The sequence below is a fragment of the Dama dama genome, chromosome 22 (genome assembly GCF_033118175.1).
Source record: "Dama dama isolate Ldn47 chromosome 22, ASM3311817v1, whole genome shotgun sequence".
Classification (NCBI taxonomy): domain Eukaryota; kingdom Metazoa; phylum Chordata; class Mammalia; order Artiodactyla; family Cervidae; genus Dama; species Dama dama.
This window is the reverse complement of record NC_083702.1, coordinates 43,888,752-43,906,622: the sequence shown is the minus strand read 5'-3', so window position 1 is coordinate 43,906,622 and position 17,871 is coordinate 43,888,752. Positions and strand designations below refer to the sequence as shown.

The 17,871-nt window shown below is 52.7% G+C and overlaps 1 protein-coding gene across 3 annotated transcripts; it reads right to left on the bottom strand.

Moving 5' to 3' along the window:
* Positions 1–311: 311 nt before the first annotated feature.
* On the bottom strand, positions 312–17,461 carry FOXRED2 (FAD dependent oxidoreductase domain containing 2). Of its 3 annotated transcripts, XM_061125308.1 has the most exons (10): positions 17,411–17,461; positions 16,233–16,781; positions 14,041–14,292; positions 13,653–13,916; positions 13,149–13,315; positions 9,730–9,895; positions 8,121–8,362; positions 6,811–6,981; positions 6,073–6,162; positions 312–3,770 (listed from the first exon to the last, which is right to left on the bottom strand). In XM_061125308.1, exons 2-10 carry the CDS (start codon positions 16,778–16,780, stop codon positions 3,511–3,513), a joined length of 2,160 nt encoding a protein of 719 aa, XP_060981291.1. In that variant the 5' UTR covers position 16,781; positions 17,411–17,461; the 3' UTR covers positions 312–3,510. The 3 variants fall into 3 exon arrangements, with proteins under 3 accessions (XP_060981291.1, XP_060981292.1, XP_060981293.1); XM_061125309.1 differs by lacking the exons at positions 6,073–6,162; positions 17,411–17,461 and having other exon boundaries at positions 16,233–17,350; XM_061125310.1 differs by lacking the exons at positions 312–3,770; positions 6,073–6,162; positions 17,411–17,461 and adding an exon at positions 4,386–5,792 and having other exon boundaries at positions 16,233–17,352.
* Between the last annotated feature and the right edge of the window lie 410 nt (positions 17,462–17,871).

Here is a 17,871-nt window from a genome sequence, read left to right as displayed (position 1 = left end):
ATATTAAGCCTGAGATTACATTCATTTTCTTGTCACTTGGGAGGGAAGATTCTTCCAGAGACTGGTGGTGTCCAGCTGGGTCTGTCGGTCCAAAGAGTCTAGGAGAGGAGCACACACCACTTTTAAAGTTCCCTTCCCTAGACAGAGCACATTTTCTCCTCCAACACCGATGCAGTGTCTTCTCAGCTGGGGCCAACAGATGACATCAGTGGCACCACCTGGACCAGGGGGCAGAGCGCACGCCCTGCCAAGGGCTCCCCACCCCTCCTGCCCCCAGCGACTTCACAGTCCAGAGACAGAGACGATTTTTAAAAATAAATGAATTTATTTCACCATGGAGTATAAACCCAAATTTGGGCAAAAGAGGAAAAAGGAAAAAAAAAAAAACAAAACTCTGCAAACCTAATACCTCCAGTTTCCCTTGTATATGGTTTTTCTATTTTTATATAGTTACAAGCAGTTGGAACTACACTTTCATATCCTGATTCTTTTCACTTAATTTTGTCACAGATGTACTTGTATCAATATTAATGTAGTCTTTTACCACTTTTTAGAGTTTTTGAGGGCTGTTTAATATTCATGGGCTGAATGTGTCATAGTTTACATAACTATTCTCCATTTTTCTCATTTCATTGTTCTTAATATAAAAGATAATTTGCTTATTATTTATTTTTATGTATATTGTTTTCTGCCATAATTATTTTTTGCCCATGCTTTTTGCCTTTTAATAATCATTTTCTTTAAAATAGGCATATTAGTCAGGCAGGATGGTTGTACCTAGAAATGTTAAATCTTTTCCCCTGGGGAATTACTCTATTGGTTCTAAACTTGGAAAGTTCATTCTTTTATTGTAGTATCTCCTCTTCACCTCTAGTTTCTACAGGGCTTTGAAAAATTAACCTGAAATTAATGTTGAAGTATACTATGAAATAGGGGTCTAAATGAGATTGATTTTCTTTCCCAAGTTAGTAACCCATTGGTCCAACATCATTTTGATTTACTTAATTTTGCCCATGCCCAGGGCATGCGGGATCTTAGTTCCCTGAGCAGGGATTGAACCTGTACCCCCTGCATTGGGAACTCAGTCTTAACCACTGGACCACCAGGAAAGTTCTAGTCTAACATCACTTATTGCACAATCCTGTACAATCTTTTCCACTGGTTTGTGATTCCCTTTAAAAAATACCTCCATCTTAGAGCAGGCTCTACTTCTGGCTTATTGTTTCACTGATTTGTCTGTTTTGCATGTGTAACTTTATAATATTTTCAAAAAGAATGAATGGATGAAGTCAGGCCTTAGCTAGAAGGACTTGATCTGGCTGGAAACAGGATCTGCTAGACAGCTGTCTAAACTTGACAAGGAAAGAAACTGAGGCAATGAAGTAGGACATGTGAGTCCATACAACACAAGAGGAAGATAGCAGACAGCAAAGATGCCAGGCCTAAGGCAACGAGCACTCAGGGGCAAGGATTTAACAAAAAAGGCCCTGGAGGCTGGGGAGGGTGGTTTGCTAGAAGCAAGCAAGATGTAGACAGGACTCCAGCCACTGCAGCAATGATCTTCATAGGAAAAAGTAGTTCTCTGAAGCCAACTATTAATTTACAGGAAAAATACCAGGGAATTTGTGTCTCATTGGCTGAGTAAGAGCTGAACCATGTCTTATCAAACACAAATAAGGCTGGTGATATTTTGATGGAATTAAGAACTTGGCACATGACAGGAAGAGCAGCAGATGTCACATACTTAGGCGTCAGCCAACTATTCGTTACAGCACCTCAAACCGGGGGCTCAGCTAGCCTTTAGTAACTGGGTAGGCAAGATGTGTGTAACAGGATTTGATAATATGGGTACAGTCCTAATTATTTATTTTCATACTTGTTTTTTTTTTTTTTAATTTTATTTTTTGGCCATGCCAAGAGGCATGTAGGATCTTAGTTCCCCAACCAGGGATTGAACCCTCACACCTCCTGCATTGGAAGTGTGGAGTCTTAACCACTGGACCACTAGAAATCCCAAAAGATTTATTTTTTTAAAAAAGTTTAGGAAAAGGAAGGGTGGACTAATGGGACCCAATTTTGGTTTACCTGTAAACAGTATGAAATACAGCAAATTCAACAACCTGGGATTAGGGAGAGACCCTTCACTGAGAAGTTTCAGCTCTCTGTAAACTATGCCATGTCTTGCCATGGGGTAAACACCTCCTCCCTGACAGGCTCAGGCTTTTGGAGTCTCAATGTTGTGACTGCAAACACCTGGAGCACAGACAGTGGTGCTGGGGGTAAGGGATTTTGGACCTGGCCGTCATGAAGAAGCTGTTCCAAGTAAAGGGCAGTGGATCTGGAAAGCTTGTGTCCCTACCATTCTGAGTGGACACATGAAGGACTTACTGGTAAGAACCAGTGAGAAAGCTATCACCTGTGATCCCGGGCTTTTGAGGAAACCACCATGATTATTTTCTGTACAAATGCTTTCCCATGGCTTACTCATCAATGGGACTCAAATACCTGATGAGAGAGTAAGAAGGGACAGATTCCTTGTGAGGAGGGACAATAAAAAAGCCAGAACAGCTCAGGGAACCAGAAACTACATTCATCATCGTTATCTTACAAACTCATTTATAGATGATTTCTTGCCCATGCTGAGCTGGGCTCTGTATGGAACAGTGGGGTGAATCCCCTCCAAGAGAATCCCCACTGATAGCCAGCATGGGGACCATTTCACAAAACCTGATCTGGCAGGGCAGAGGCGAGGAGGCGCTGTTCGGAATGCCAGAGGGCAGGGGAGTAGGATGAGAGAGAGGAGAACACAGAGCGGGAAGGCAAGTCAGGGAGGGCGGTCCTGGGGAGAGAGCAGCTTGGCAGAGACCCGCGTAGATAAGACGGCCTGCAGGGAGCTGTCCTCTCTCTGCCCCGACTGGGATTCTGAAAGCAGAGATGGGGCTGGGAGAGGCAGTCCGGTGAAGCAGGGCGGGCCTTAGGGCTTCCCAGACTCCTTGCTGGGACCCCTGGGATCACCTGACCTTCCTCAGCTGGTGTTTCCATCAGGGGGTAACAGCCCCACCTGCCCCACTTGGCAGAGGACCTTAGAGCCTTTGTCTTAAAGTGCCTGCTACAACCCGTATGAAGATGAGGGTGGATTGCACTTGTGAAGCGCTCCACGGGTAGGCGGAATCCAGGGCCCTCGGAAGAGGAACACTGGGCACTTGATGGGGACGGAGCTGAGGCCAGCCTGGTGCTCATGGTGGCTGGCTTGCAGACAAGTCTGGCGTGGAAGGCGGCTCCCTTCCATCTGGCAGAAGATGCTGTCCCTGGACCCCTCTTCCCAGAAATCCCTGAACCAAACAGGAGGGGAGACCACTGCGTGGCCACCCTTCAGCCCGTCTATGCCCTCCGTGTGGCTTTGGTGTGGTCGCCGCGATGATCTGAGGGGGGTCTTTGGCAATCACGTGGGAGCACGAAACTGCGGGGAAGAGGAAGGCTGACTGTGACCCTAGTGGGAGCAGCCGCCCATCAGAGCTCCTCCTTGTTGCTGTTGAAAGGTGAGACCGGAGGCCCTGGAGCCAGAGGGTGCCCTCCTGGCCCGTGGTCGCCAGGCTGCTGCTCGCTGGCCCCCTGGCGCTGACCCATGATGGCAGAGTCCCACAGGAGCCCGCTCTCCACGCCGTGCTGACGGAGGCTCTCAGTTCCCACGAGACCCTGCGTTCTCAGGTAGCCCTGCTGGCAAAAGGGCGGGAGCTTCTGGTGTGTTAGGGCGAACAGGAAACAGGACTCTGCACAAAAGTAAAAGGAGATGGGCTGAGAGCTGTGGGGACAAGTCCAAGGGGAGGGGCTGCTGATGCCCCAGTGGCCTCACTGCTTCCCTCCATCCCCTGAGCCTGGGGGCCGACTGTTCTGGGTATCTCATGTCTGACCTGGGTAGCCGTGGACCCCATCCTTCCCTGAAGTTCTAAGACTAGGAGCCGCCTTGACATTATGGGGGAAAAAAGCTCCCAAGGAAAGCAAACCAAAGAGATGGCCCAGCTCTCAGAGATAGGGGCCTGCATGCTGCTGTGTGTGGCGCCACTGGCGGGGGAGGGGGGAGCTCACCCACTCAGGAGCAGCCCCTCGGCCTTCTGTTCCAGGGGCCACCCTGGGGGCTGGGATCTACCGAAACCCGGGTGCCTAGAGCCTGTGCTCTGTGACAAGCGAAGCTCCCACAGTGAGAAGCCAATGCACAGCAAAGACCCAGTGCAGCCAAAAATAAATAAAAATTCTTTTTAAATTAAGAAAAAAAAGCAAAGGATTAAACAGATGTGGGCTCAGGCTTCTGAGGGCTTTAGAGACAGGATGGGAAGATGGCGTGTCAGAGAACCATCCTGACCTCCTGTCTCAGTAAACAGGCACATTATAAAGGGTGCTATAAGGCTCACACGAATGATCAGGCTGGGAGTGCTACAGGAACGGTATTTCCCACCTTCTCTCTGATTTCCAGTACAGAGGGCCCTTGGCAGAATGGGCCACAACCACCCTCTCTGAACAGGGAAGACAGCAGACATGGGAGAGGATGGAGGGGGGCCAGTGAGGCAGCCTTTTGGCAAGCAACCCCTCCAATGACATATGTCACCCCTTCTGCAGGGCCAGGGGGCAGAGAAGCCCAGCAGATCTGGGGCCAGAACTAGCAGCTGCACATCTGTTAAAGGGATGGAGGGGAAGCCCACCTCTGCCAGCTAGCCCTTTGTGGGGGGTCTTGCAAGTTCAAGGCAGTGACACCTGGTGACTTGTACTGTTGAGTATATCTAGGAGATAGGAGCCAGGAGACTCAAAGGGCCTATGGTGATGGACTGGTGGGACCCATGACTCAGGGCCGGAATACACCCCCTAAAAGGTACCAGTATCTCTGTACTCCAGAAACCTCAAGAAATAGGTAGGCATTTTGCAGCTGAGGTCTCTAGACCTTCAATGCACAATTTCCTATGGAAGCATACAGTCAGAGCTGATGTCTGCAGGATGCTAGTACTTCAAAGCTGCTTTAGCTCTGCTGTCTGAATTACCCCTGCTGGAGCGTCTACGTATGTTTAGACTGTTAACTTCAAGTACTGTTTTAAGACATCTCCCTTGGTACATACATTTTTTATTTCAAGGTGAGCTGAAGGACTCCTGCTATCTGACCTGTAGGCCAAGGACTGACGATCTCTAACCTGGTCTGATACGAATAGTGCCTGATATGCAACCACTGTTTCAACAGATATTTGCTAAACAGAAAAAAAAAGTGGCTATCCTAGTAATTCAGAGAGTTAAAAAAAAAAGACAAAAATCTGGCTTGTTTCGGTCAGTTCTGCCTCTGAATCATGAGACTTCTCTTCCCAAGTCCCTCTTTGGGTTTGACTATCAGAGCTGTCTTCCAGTTCACCAATTTTCCCTTCATCTATGTCTAATGTGCTACTAACCTTGACACTGAGTTTCTAATTACAAACTGATACTTTTATTTCCAGAAGTTCTACTTGGACCTTTCTCAAAATTGCCCATTCAATATCCTTTCATTCTATATTTAGTAATCCCTTTTTTATTTATTCACAGAGTTTATACATACTTTACATCTTCTCTCTGACCACTCCAATTCATATATTCCCTGTAGGTTTAATTCAACAGTGTTGTTTCTGTTGACACTCCTGCATGGTCATTTGCGTTCCTGTGTGTTAGTGGTTTCTGCTTGGGAGTTCATGTTCCAGAGAACTTTCATCTGTGGGAATTCTTCGAGGTCTGGCTTTAAAGTCTATTTCCTCACAGAAGAGTCGAACTGATGCCTGTGATTTCTGCACCAAGATGACAGTGTGAATTTTGGCCCCAAACTCCTACAAATGAGGCCTAGTGGATGGAAATTCTCAAGGGAGGTTTTTCTCCCCACACTACACAGAGCCAAAAATCCTGCATCTCCTCTGTCTCTCCTGGGACTGCTTTCTGGCTCCTAGCTTACCCACTGAGACCCTGGCTTTATTTGTTTTCTGTACAGACCTCTTAGGGCTTCTCTTAGGGTGCTAGTGGTAAAGAACCTGCCTGCCAATGCAGGAGACACAGGAGACGCGGGTTTGATACCTGGGTTGGGAAGATCCCCTGGAGAAGGAAATGGCAGCTCACTCCGGTATTCTTGCCTGGAAAATCCCATGGACAGAGGAGCCTGGCGGGCTACAGTCCATGGGGTCGTAGAAGAGTCAGACACGAGTGAGCGACTAAGTACGCACATACAGACCTCCTACCCCGCTCCAGCCTCGCCTTTCCATCCCCATGTGCTGGTCAGTTATGCAGGCTCTAGACCCCCAATGGCCAGCGGGTATCACCTTCTCCAGTATGTGTTCTGTGCTTTTCTTAGTGTCTGGCTTCTGGGGGGGGGTGGGTCCCGTATTTTCCTGTGAGTTCTTTAAAGAAGACATTTTACTCAGTGTCTGCATGCATGCACACTAAGTCGCTTCAGCCGTATCCAACTCTTTGCGACCCCATGGACTGCAGCCCGCCAGGCTCCTCTGTCCTTGGAATTTTCCAGGTGAGAATATGGGAGTGGGTTGCCATTTCCTCCTCCAGGAGATCTTCCAAACCCAGGGATCGAACCTGCGTCTCTTACGTCTCCTGCGTAGGCAGGTGGGCTCTTTACCGCTAGTGCTACCTGGGAAGCGCTAGTGTGCGCAGGTGTGCCATGCTGGGAGGGCTTTCTGTGAACGTCGAGGCCTCGGGTGTGGGTTTCCAGACGTGTGTCTGAAAGTTCCACAGGGCACCGATCTACCTGGTCGTCTTCACTCTCCAGCTCAGCCCCTCTGTCCTCCTGGGAACCTAACCTACCTGCATAGAAGCTTCGCAGATCGGTATCCAAACAGTTCTCCAGGAAGCGCCTCAGGGGCAGGATGTGCCCCACCGGGGCTGTCCAGTCCGTCAGGAAATCTTCCACGACGTGGTGGAGGGCCAAGGGCCGCGGGAGCGGCCAGCCCGCCGGGCGGAACCTCACCTCCTGCTCTGTGGGGAGGAGAGGGCACCACTTCAGAGTCCTTCCCAGAGCTGCAGCCTGGGTGCCGCCCCCCACCCCCCCCCCCCCCCAATCCTCTTCTGCTCGGCCTTCCTGACACCTCTCTGGTCAGCTGGTTCAGCTGTCCTTCCAAATGTCTGAAAGGCTGATGTGAAGGAGAGGGACTAGGCCAGACTCACTCCTGTGCTGTCAGGGGGAGGAACTGAGACCAGTCTCTTGAACTTGGTTTGCTTCTAAGACTTGCATGGACTGAGGTCTGCTGCAGCTGCTTTGAAACTGGTCTTTCTGTGAGTGGACTCTGGGTCCTGCCTCCAAGGGGTCTTAGGGCCCCTCTAGTCCAGTTTCCTATCTGGTGGGGTGCCCTTCTGTGTGTCCCCATCACAGGGCACCCAGCCATGACCATTCCCATACCAGGAAACTGCGAGGGGGCCTGTCCCAGCCTCGGCAGCTTTCAGGATGAGCTGCTGCTTACGAGTGTGAACCTGGGTTCCTGTCACTTCTACCCGCTGACACTACCTCTGCCCTCTGGAGCGACCCCTAATTTTAGGTCATCCTCTTCCAGGTGACATGTCTTCCAGTTCAGAGGCAGGAGTCGTGTTCCCCAGGTTGGCCATTTGTCGGTAACCAGTCTGTACAGGGCACTGTGCTGGCATTCTGTGTTACCTCGTCCATTCTCCTCTTACACGGAAGGTGTCACTGCCACCCTGTTTCACACACGAGCAAGCTGAGGCTCAGAGGGGTTATGTAATGGTGCAAGGTCACAGCGAGGGAAGGACGGCCCTGGAACAGCGCTCAGCTCTCCTGCTCCCTTCCTGTGCTGACCTGCTCCCGTCCCTTCGCTGTTCCTCCTATAGAGTCGATCTCCAGACCACCCTCCATCCCCTGCCTCACTGCAAGGCCAGCCTTCTCTGGACACAGCGACGACACTGCCCCTCTTACTACTGGAGGCGACCACAGCACTCCAAGTGTGGCCTGCTGTGGGCCAGAATCTGGGAACAGCATTTATCATTCATAGACCGCTTGCTCCACTGAGGCTCTGGGCAGGGCCCCCAGTGTTCCCCCTTTCATCAGCTGAGGGTACCGCATGAAGGCCCAATGGTGCTGGGGTCTGAGGAGGGCCCCAGCTCACCGGTGGGGAGGTGCTTGTAGTAGTAGATGACAGGATGGAGGAAGTTGGACAGCCAGGCGTCTTCCATGTGCCCCACAGAACGGTCAGAAAAGAAGACGTCCTTGTCGGGCCCAGAGTAGTTCCGGCCATACTCCATGTTGATGACGAAGAGCCCGTGCATCGCCCTCTTTCCCGTGATTGTCTCCAGCTGCGCCAGCATCTGCATGGGGAACTCCTCCAGATACTCAAAGATGGTGGCGTTCCTGGGGACAGGGGTACATGATGGGGGTGAAACCCTGGGTCCTTCGGCAGAGGTGACAGGAGCGTGTGTGTGCATGTGTGTGGTGCACACATGCCACCTTGCCTTCCTAGAAGCAGCCATCAAACAGCATACAGACTGATCAGATCTGAGCATCTCACCTGAATAATACTAGAGCCTAGACCTACAGGTGTCAGAAAGCCAGGAGGAACCTGAATGGGTATCTGGGGAAAGGGTGAGCCAGGCTGAGACAGTGACAGAGAAGCCCTACGAGGGACTGAAGGCCTTGGCGTGTTCCAGAGACAGGAAGGAGGCCCGTGGGGCCCCAGTGGAGCCGACGGCGAGGGGCAGGTCAAGGCAGGCTATGTGTGCCACCATGGCAAAGTCTCCAGGCCGGGAAGGGGGGTTGAGGGCCCTCAGAGGGCATTGAAAGGGTGAATTCTGAGTGACTCAAGTTTTAAAAGAACCATTCTGGCCACTGTGTTGAGAGCAGACCACAGGGGCCAAGGCGAGGGGCTGCTCTATCAGTGCAGGAGGGGGATGCTCTGGGGTCCAGACCAAGGTGGCAGCGGTGGGGCTACTGAGAGGCAGGCAGGTTCTAAACACAGTTGGAAGGTAGAGTGGACAGAATCTACGGGTGGTGTGAGTGTGGTGAATGGGTGTGAGAGACAGGAGTCAAGGGTGATGAGGGAGGTTCTGCTCCAAGCACCTCTGAGTTTCCTGCATGTCCCTCAACCTGGTGTGCTGCTGCACCCACTGGCTTTGGACCAGGCTGTTCCTTCTGTGGCTTCTCACCTGCGACCTGTCCTTTCAGACCACACACTCCCCCGCCCCCATCCCAGCCCTGCTCCCTTCCCTGCTCCCGATGGTTTCCTTCTAAGGCAGTGACCTCTCTGATCCGCTGCTTATCATTTCATTGATAAGGCTGGCCTAGGGAGCTCGTAAATCCCCACAGGTGGTCACCTGTCATGGATGCAGGCCACTGCTTCTGTGTTTACTGCCAGATGCTTTCCACCAGTTACCTTTACTCCTTCCTACAGCCCTGCAAGGTCGATGTTATTAGCTCCATTTTGCAGATGAGAGAAAGGCTCAGAGAGGCTAACTAACTTGCCCCAGATCACACTGGTGGAAAGTGGCAAAGCTGCCGTCATACCCACGTCTGTCAATCTGTCTGTCAGTAGAGCTTGTGGTGTTGATTTTCCCCAGAAGAGCGGAGTCCCCTCCCTCTCTGCCAACCCAGTCTCCAGCCTTCTCCATCTTAGGAAGGAACCACTGGGCTGTTCCACACATGCAACAGGAAAAGAAGAACAAGACGGGGTGGGGGGGGTAGGCTGGTGGGGATGAGGGCAGGAGATGGGGAGGAAGACTCACTCCTTTAGCAGGACCACGTCGGCCAGCACACTGAACATCTGGTAGAGCCCAGAGGCCTCGTTGATGCGCCGGATGATGGCACTGGCCAGGTGTGTGATGGGGTGCTCGGTGGAGGGCCAGGCCACACCGTGGTGGCGCTGCTCCAGCAGCCGGTGGACGGCACGCACTGAAACGGCCAGAGGGAGAATGGCAAGCTGCCCTTAAGATGTTATCTTTCACCTCTGGGAGGACGCAGCGTCCCCATCAGCTCTGCACTCGGGACATACTCGTGTGCATGGCTCTGAGAAGATGCCTTTAGGGGAGGGTCGTACAGGTTTTCTGAGAAGGGCTGGAGGAGAAGTGTTTCTGGCTTTAATAGTGTCTATCAGGTGACTCAATTTATGCTCTGGTGGGATAGCAGCCATAGAGGACCGCAAAATGAATGGGCGTGGCTAGATTTGGCCCCCAGGCCGGAGACTGCCTGTTTCTGCTTTAGGCCGCCTGCATGTAAAAGTCCTGCCACTGTCACCTCACTGTGACATGTCCACACCAGGCCCAGAGCCTTTCTCTGCAATCTCTCCTCTCGCCATAGCCCCCACATCTGTCAGAGACTCCCAGATGGAGAACCTTTTGATGGCTCCCTCTCCGTCACAGCCAAAATCCAATCTCAGTTCTACTTTGAGATAATTTGTATATTTCTGGAAGGATAGAGAAGAAACAGTTATCTCCAACAACAGGGAACATCATCTGTGGACCTGGGGCTGCCCTCACACAGCTGTGACACTGGGACACCCCACACAACTGCCTGCCTCCTCGAAATGAATCAACACAACACCCCAATCCAATAATGGCAAAGACACAGACAATTCACGTGACAAGAGGCTCGGTCTGCCAGCGGTCACAGGAAAGGATGTTCAGCCTCATGAGACAGACAGACAGAAACCTGGTTCTCTGGAGGAAACAAGGTTAGGCTGAGTTTTGTGAAGGCTGAGTAATTACACGGCTAGGGGGATGGGGTAGGGGGCCTGACAAAAGGAGCACAGGTGCAAAGACATAAAACCTTGAGAGAAATGGGCGCATTTTGAAAAGGAGGCGAGGGCCAGGCTGGGCAGGTGAGCTGGTGCTGGCCTGTATGAAGCTCTGGACACATTACCGAGGACCTGGCTAGGGAGCCCCTGGAAGGTTTTTTTGTTCAAATAACAGTGTTTTGGTGGGCATCAGAGTGGCTGGATGGGAAGCCAGAGAGACCAGTGGCAGGAAGACCAGTCAGGAGAGACAAAGAGGCCCCAAGTCAGGCAAGCGAGGCTGGGATGGAGTGATGGGGGAAGGGAGGGGCAGGGCTCCCAGCAGGCCCTACCTTCCACAGCTACCATCTCTTGTGTTCTGTGGCTTTCCTCTGCCTTGCTGTTTTCTACTTGTCTCCCTTGGGACAAGCTGTTTCTCAGCTGAATGAAGAGCAAGGTCGGGCAGGATGTACCGTGTACAGCTGCACTGCCCCTCCCCCTAGGCAGGTCCTCAGCCAGGAATAGGGACCACAGGTCTCAGTGGCCTGTCCACCCAGAAGTGTTTCCCATTTGCCTGAAACTCAATGGTTAGCTGGGAGCCTTTGAGTCACACAGGTGTGGATTCAAATGCCACCTCTGTTTTCCATTGGCTTGGTGACTTCAGGTAAGTGACTTAGGTTCTCTGTGCCCCCATTTCCTTCTATGAAAAAGGGAACTGAAATAACAAGATCTGTCTTACGTGGCTGTTGGGAGGATTAAGAATATGAGATAGGTGGGGCTTCCCAGGTGGGTCAGTGGTAAAGAATTCACCTGCCAATGCAGGAGGCACGGGTTTGATCCCCGGTCTGGGAAGATCCCACATGCCTCGGAACAACTAATCATGTGTGCCATAACTATTGAGCCTGTGCTCTAGAGCCCAGGCACCCTAGAGTCTGTGCTCTGCAACAAGACAAGCCACCACAATGAGAAGATACACATGGAAACCAGAGGAGTAGCCCCGGCTCGCTGCAACTAGAGAAAAGCCCATGCAGTCAAAAAGACCCAGCACAGTCAAAAAAAAAAAAAAAGAGGAAAGTGACCTGGAGAAAGATCAGGGGACGGGGGAGGCAAGAGAGAAGGGGCAGGACCTGCCAGGACAGCGGGTATGGGGAGGGTGACGTGCATAGAGTGTGAGGAGGGTTTCCTGCTGGGGACACAGCTGGAGAGAGAGACTCTTCCTGTTCTGTGTGTGTGTGTCTGTGTGTGTGCGGTCTGCAAATATTTCGGTAAACAGACAGCGAACACTCTCTCCTTGGTTTTCTTCCCCGACAGCATGCACAGGGTATAAAATATATCATCTGGAAATCAACAGCAAAACATGATTATCTTTCCATGCCAAACTGGAAGGAGAGTTAAATGCAGAAACTAGCATCAAGGCAAGTGAGGCATCAAATTAGATACAGAAACATCAGGAAGAAGGACACTTACAGTGTTTTTATGGTCAAATTAACTGGCCCATGTTAACACTCGTCATGCGATAAAGCACCCATCCAGTGGGCTACCCAGAGTGCAGAAAACTGGCACCGTTGGTACCAAGAATTTTAAAAAAAGAGCTGATATAATCTAGGTGCCATTTTTAATGAAATTTGTTGGTACCCAAAGTTTATGTGTACATAACGCTTCCCAGGTGCACTGCCTCCAGGAATTACCTTATTTAGTCCTTACCATGGCCCCACGGGGAAGAAAGTCCACCTCATTTACCTCTCCGATGTCAGGGGAGGGCCAACAGGCTTAGGGAGCTTAGGGAGCCTCACAGTCTGAGACCACCCAGCTGTTCCCCAAGGTGGGCTGTCCCCAAGCTCAGCATTACTGCCAATGTAGGTACTTCACCCACACAGGGCTGATGCATGGAGCATGCACCCCCAGGTTACACCTTATCTGGGACTTCTCTAGACCAGTGGTCCCCAACCTTTTTGGCACCAGGGACTGGTTTTGTGGAAGACAACTTTTCTATAGACTCAGGGCGGGGTGGGTGGTTTGGGGATGATTCTTATAAGAAGCACACAACCTAGATCCCTCGTGCTCACAGTTCACAGTAGGGTTTGCACTCATATGAGAATCTAATGCCACCACTGATCTGACAGAAGGCGGAGCTCAGGCAGCACTGTGAGCGATGGAGAGCTCCTATAAATATACATGAAGCTTTGCTCGCTCACCAGCCACTCACCTCCTGCCGTGCGGCCTGGTTCCGGTCCATAGCCCAGGGGTTGGGAACCCCTGCTCTAGACATATCCTCAGACCATGAAAACCCACTGCTGTCTGCCCCAGATGGGAATTTATGACAATCAACTGCTAATAAGCAATCCCTTTAAGACTGCTCTAAGGGAATAAGGCATGTGTTTGCAAACCCTAGGGATGGTTCTGTCTGGGGACAGCAGCCCTCTCTGCCAGGCTCACCTGTGTATCGGAATCCATGGATGAAACCCCCAGCAGATTTCCGGTAATCCACTGAATGGCTGGCAGTCCCTAGGATGAAGAGGCCCCGGCTCCCTTTGGATTCATAGCTGGCTCTGACCAGGGGGTATTTCTTGCTGAGTTCACTCCCTGAAGAGAGTCGGAGTGACCTGTGAGTGGAGAGGGTTGTGAATTAAAATCACTGCTGTGCATGAAACACTTTTTACAGTTCTGGCACTGAGCTAGTTTAAATCACACCCCAACCCTAGAAGGCAGGTATGATCATGTCCATTGAACACACAGAATAACTGACCTTCAGGGTAAAGATGTGGTGGGGCAGGGACACACCCAGGACTCAAGCCTGACTGGCGTCTGGGCTTGGGTCCCTGTGTGACTTGACAGGACAGGAAGATCGGTTCAGGCCCTCCGGTGTCTCCTTGTCCACCCGGGGCCTGGACCAGACGGCTTTGCTGAGAGATCGAGTTCCTCCCCTCCATTTGGACTCACTTGCTGAAAATGGAGAAGTCAAACTTCCAGCCCAGGCAGCGGATGACCCGGTCATAGGCCACGCGCATGGCAAAGTTGTCATTGTCGTCCTGGGGGAGGGGGATGGCATCAGAACTCTGGTTGCCTGCCTCCATGAAGAGCTTCAGAGTGATGTGGAACTTGCCCTGGTGGTCTTTCACGATGGCCAAGTCTGTCAGGTCGGACTCGAGCAACCCGTCCAGGGACTTCAGCTGGTAGGTGTCCAGCAGGCCATTGTTGATGGCCCTGGGGCCCCAAGGGAAGGGCAGGAGAGAGAGAGAAGGGTCTGTGCTAGGTGAGGGAGACTCTGGGGCAGGGGGGCTTAGTCAGGCGGGGGCCAGGGCGGCACACACGACACCTCCCAGCATACCTGAGGTCTCCGACGTAGTGGGTGGCCCAGGAGAGCCGGACCCGGGAGCGGCTCAGCATATGGATAAAGTTGGTGACACTGAAGATGTTCTCTGCTGTCTCAAAGGCCGAGTTCCCCCGGCCCAGGATCAGCACGTTCTGACCCACAAAGTCCTTGGGATCCACGGACACGGACTCATAACCATCCGCATATTCGGAGCCAGGGAAGTCCACCTGGTTGGGCACCGACAAGCCGGTGGCCACAAGAAGGACGCTGCAGGTGGGGGACAGAGGGAGGATGGCTTAGCCTCTCAGCTATGAGAGCACTAAGTAAAAAAATCCATCTTTGGACCTGCCGCCTGGCTCGCCGGCCCCACCCAGGCTGCTAGGTCCTAAAGGAAAGCAGGTCCTTCATTCCTCTGCCTACTTCCTGACCTGTCCCAGCATATCTGACACTTTACCTCAGCCCCCTCACTGAATGATCCACTGGGTATAGTTTGCTTTTCACCTTTCTGGGATTATACCAAACGTGAGAATCAGTTTTACTTTCTGACTCTAGAGAGGGTGACACCATAAGAAACAATAATTCACTTAATTTTGAACACAGCAGCCATACCAAGTACCACCATGAAAATGAAACTAGACTCTCTGCTTTCCCCTTTCTTACTTCCCTGGCAGATGCAGGATCTGCTGAGCAGTGATTCTGTACCAGTCCCTGTACTAACTACTTTCTGACTCATCTCACTGCTCAAAGCAGGCCTGCGTCGGTATTATTTGGCCTGTGTTACAGGTGAGGAATGCCGACTCCCAGTGGGCGCATGGCCTCCATAGCTCCTCAGATAGCAGAGCTAGACTCTGACCACAGCCCAGCCTAATTTCAGAGTCCTGCCCTTTCTGCTGATGGGGATTACAATCTTGTGGTGGGCAAGCCAGGAGCTGGACCCTGCTGGCCTGCAGAGGCAAGAGTGGATAACAAGATAGTTTCAAAAACAGGAACAGGTGTTCTGGAGAAAGGGCCTGGGCAGCCCCCATCCCCCCTTGTTTCCTGAGCTGTCCACTGGCGTACATCTGACTCCCCTATACTATAGCACTTCGAAGTCCTAAGATGCGAGGGTCCAAACTGACCCCACTCCCTAGGCTGTAACAAGGAATAAGGCTGGGCCTCGGGCAAAAGGCTTGAGAAGATGAACTGTGATGAAGCACCTGCCTGGAGCTAGGTGCTAGGCTGACAACCAGGAAGGGGGAGTCAGTCTGGTGGGGCATTAGAGTCAGAGGCTTCAGAGTCAGAAAGACAAGTGCAGTCAAGTGGCAGCTGCTACTTATTAGCTGTGTGACAGAACACCAGTGACTTAACTTCTCTGAGCCTCAGTTTGTCATTCATAAAATGGGGATCAGTGAACCTCCTTCACAGGGTCCTTGTGAGGATTAAACAAGCACGGTAGAATGTGTAACTCTGAGTTGGGGTTGTCTACACAATATTAAGCTTTCTCCCAAGCCAAAGCAAGCTGAAGCTGAATGCTGGCAGCACTGCCTGTTGTGCCTGGCTCTCGTTCAATTCTGAAATCCTACCGAGCCCGGCTAACACTTACTGGACACTTGCCAGCATTTCTCAGAATGGATTTTGGGGAACACAAGTTCTAGGAGAAATGCTACAGAAAGGGTTTTGTAGGTGCATAAGCTCAGATAATGCTGAATACTTTACCCAATGTTGGAGCCCTTCAGTGAATGTGAAAATATTTAAGACTGAAAAATCCTGGAGGAAAGAAATGGTCAGAATTTTCAAATATCTTTGGGTACACACATTTCTAGGAAACACCTGGGAAATGATAGATGAACTGAACCTCTGTGTACTGGATTTCAGTGGGAGCAAAGATGGGGAGGGGGCTTTCCGGTTGACTCAGTCTGTAAAGAATGCACCTGCAATGCAGAAGACCCAGGTTTGATCCCTGGGTCAGGAAGATCCCCTGGAAAAGGAAATGGCAGCCCACTCCAGTATTCTTGCCTGGAAAATACCATGGACAGAGGAGCCTGGTGGGCTACAGTCCATGGGCTCGCAAGAGTCAGACATGACTTAGCGATTAAACCACCACCAAAGATGGGCTGAAATGCCCTTTTCCTCCCATTTCTCCCACGCATATGGGCCAACCAATGGGTTTTCTTCCTCCCAGAAAGGCCCCAGCTTCAGCAGGTGAGCTCTGCAGCCAGGTTCCTTACCTACACTGGTATGCCTGGCCCCGGTGGTCGGTCAGGATGAAGTAATGGCCATTCCAGGCCCCACAATCCTTGTTCAGAGTGACGTGGGCAATGGTTGTGTTATACAGCACGTGAAGCCCCAGCCACTCTGCAAAGTCGCTCAGGTAGCGCACCATGTCGCTGGCGTCGGGATAGTAGGCGTCAGAGTAGTGTCTGAAGAGCAGCCGGGGGTCGTGGCTGAGCAGAGAGTTCCAGTCGTGGCGCAGGTTGAACTCGGCATTGGTCTTGCCAGTGTACCGCTTGTTGATGCTGATGAGCTTGCGGTGCCGGGGGTAGCGCATGAAGAAGCTGCCCGGCCCCGGGGCGCGTTCAAACACCGTGTAGTCTCTGCCTGCCCTTTGCAGGAAGTAGGCCATCTGCAGGCCTGCGGGCCCGGCGCCCAGGACGCAGTAGTCCCGATGCACGGGCGCCCAGGCCTGGGCAGGGCTCAGGGAGAGAGCCAGGTGCAGGGCGATGGTCAGGAGCAGCCCCGGGGGGCCCCACAGCGGGGCGGCGGCGGAGAGGCCCATCCTACGGCAGACCACAAGGGTGAGGCCTCGGGCCACGGTAGGGCCCTCGAGGCCGGTGGAGGGGAGCCAGGAACTGGGGGCCTAGAGAGAGGCAAGGGCTTGCCCCTGCGCTCACTGCGATTTAGGGTGCAGCCAGAACCCAAAGACCTCTGACGTCAACTGCCCCGACTGCATCGTTTCTAGCTCGGATCTGGGCTCCCTGCAGGAGTCCTGAACCCCTCCATCTTCCTCAGGACCTTACTTCCCAGGGGCGCCGGACTCCTTACTGACATGGTAATAAAAGGGTAGGTATCTTCCCCGATTTCCCCTAATTTCTGGGGTGCCCAACACCCTCCTAGGGCCTCCCGAGGCCAGACCCTTGAGAGTCACGGCTTTTTGCCCTCGTCCCCGCGCTCCCGGCTCCAGCCTGGAGGACTGGGCTGCACGATCGTGTCCCCCGCCCGCGCCCGGCGCCCCGGCCTCTTCGGTCACGTGACAGGGATGCCCAGGCACACCTGCCGCGGAGCCGCGCGAGGCCGCTCTCCTGCAGACGCGCGGCATCCGGGAGCCGCTCCCTACGCGTGCGCGGTGCCCACGCCCGCAGCTCCCGCCTCCCCGCCCGCCGGCCCACCGCGCGCACAGAGCTCGAACCTCCCAGCCGCTCCGGAGACAGCCCGCAGCCGAGTCAGGCCGCAGTCGGTCAGCCCGCGCCTCCGCGGCGGCCCCGCCTCTCCTGCCCGGCCAATGGCAGGGGGCAGGGTCACGTGGCGAGGCGCGACACGCCGGGCGGGGCTGGCCTGGTCTGGGCGCCGGGATGCCCGCGAGCGAAGCGCACGTGCTGTGCCGCCGGCCCGCACCTGCAGGGAGGGGTGGTGGCAGGGTTGAAGATCGAATCTGGCAAGGGCGCGGAGCTCTTTAAAGCTGTGTCTTTCCCCTTGTAAGGGAGGCACGGAGCAAATGACTTTGGGAGATAAGCCCCCGTGACACTTCATTAATGTGGGCAAGGACTAGTTGGCTACCCAGTACCTTGAGACTGGAAACCAATTTGGTGAAACCAGGAACAGTAAAGCAACTAACGAGTTTTCGCTAGAATGATTCAGTCTGTCCTTCAC

What these genes read in the sequence shown, in the direction of transcription:
- FOXRED2 (XM_061125308.1), bottom strand. Translation starts at nt 16,780, where the DNA reads ATGGGCCTCTCCGCCGCCGCCCCGCTGTGGGGCCCCCCGGGGCTGCTC. An exon ending in CACTACGTCGGAGACCTCAG is followed by an intron (nt 13,917 to 14,040) that starts GTATGCTGGGAG and finishes TTGGGGCCCCAG; the next exon opens with GGCCATCAACAATGGCCTGC. An exon ending in TCTGCGAAGCTTCTATGCAG is followed by an intron (nt 6,163 to 6,810) that starts GTAGGTTAGGTT and finishes CATGGACTGTAG; the next exon opens with CCCGCCAGGCTCCTCTGTCC.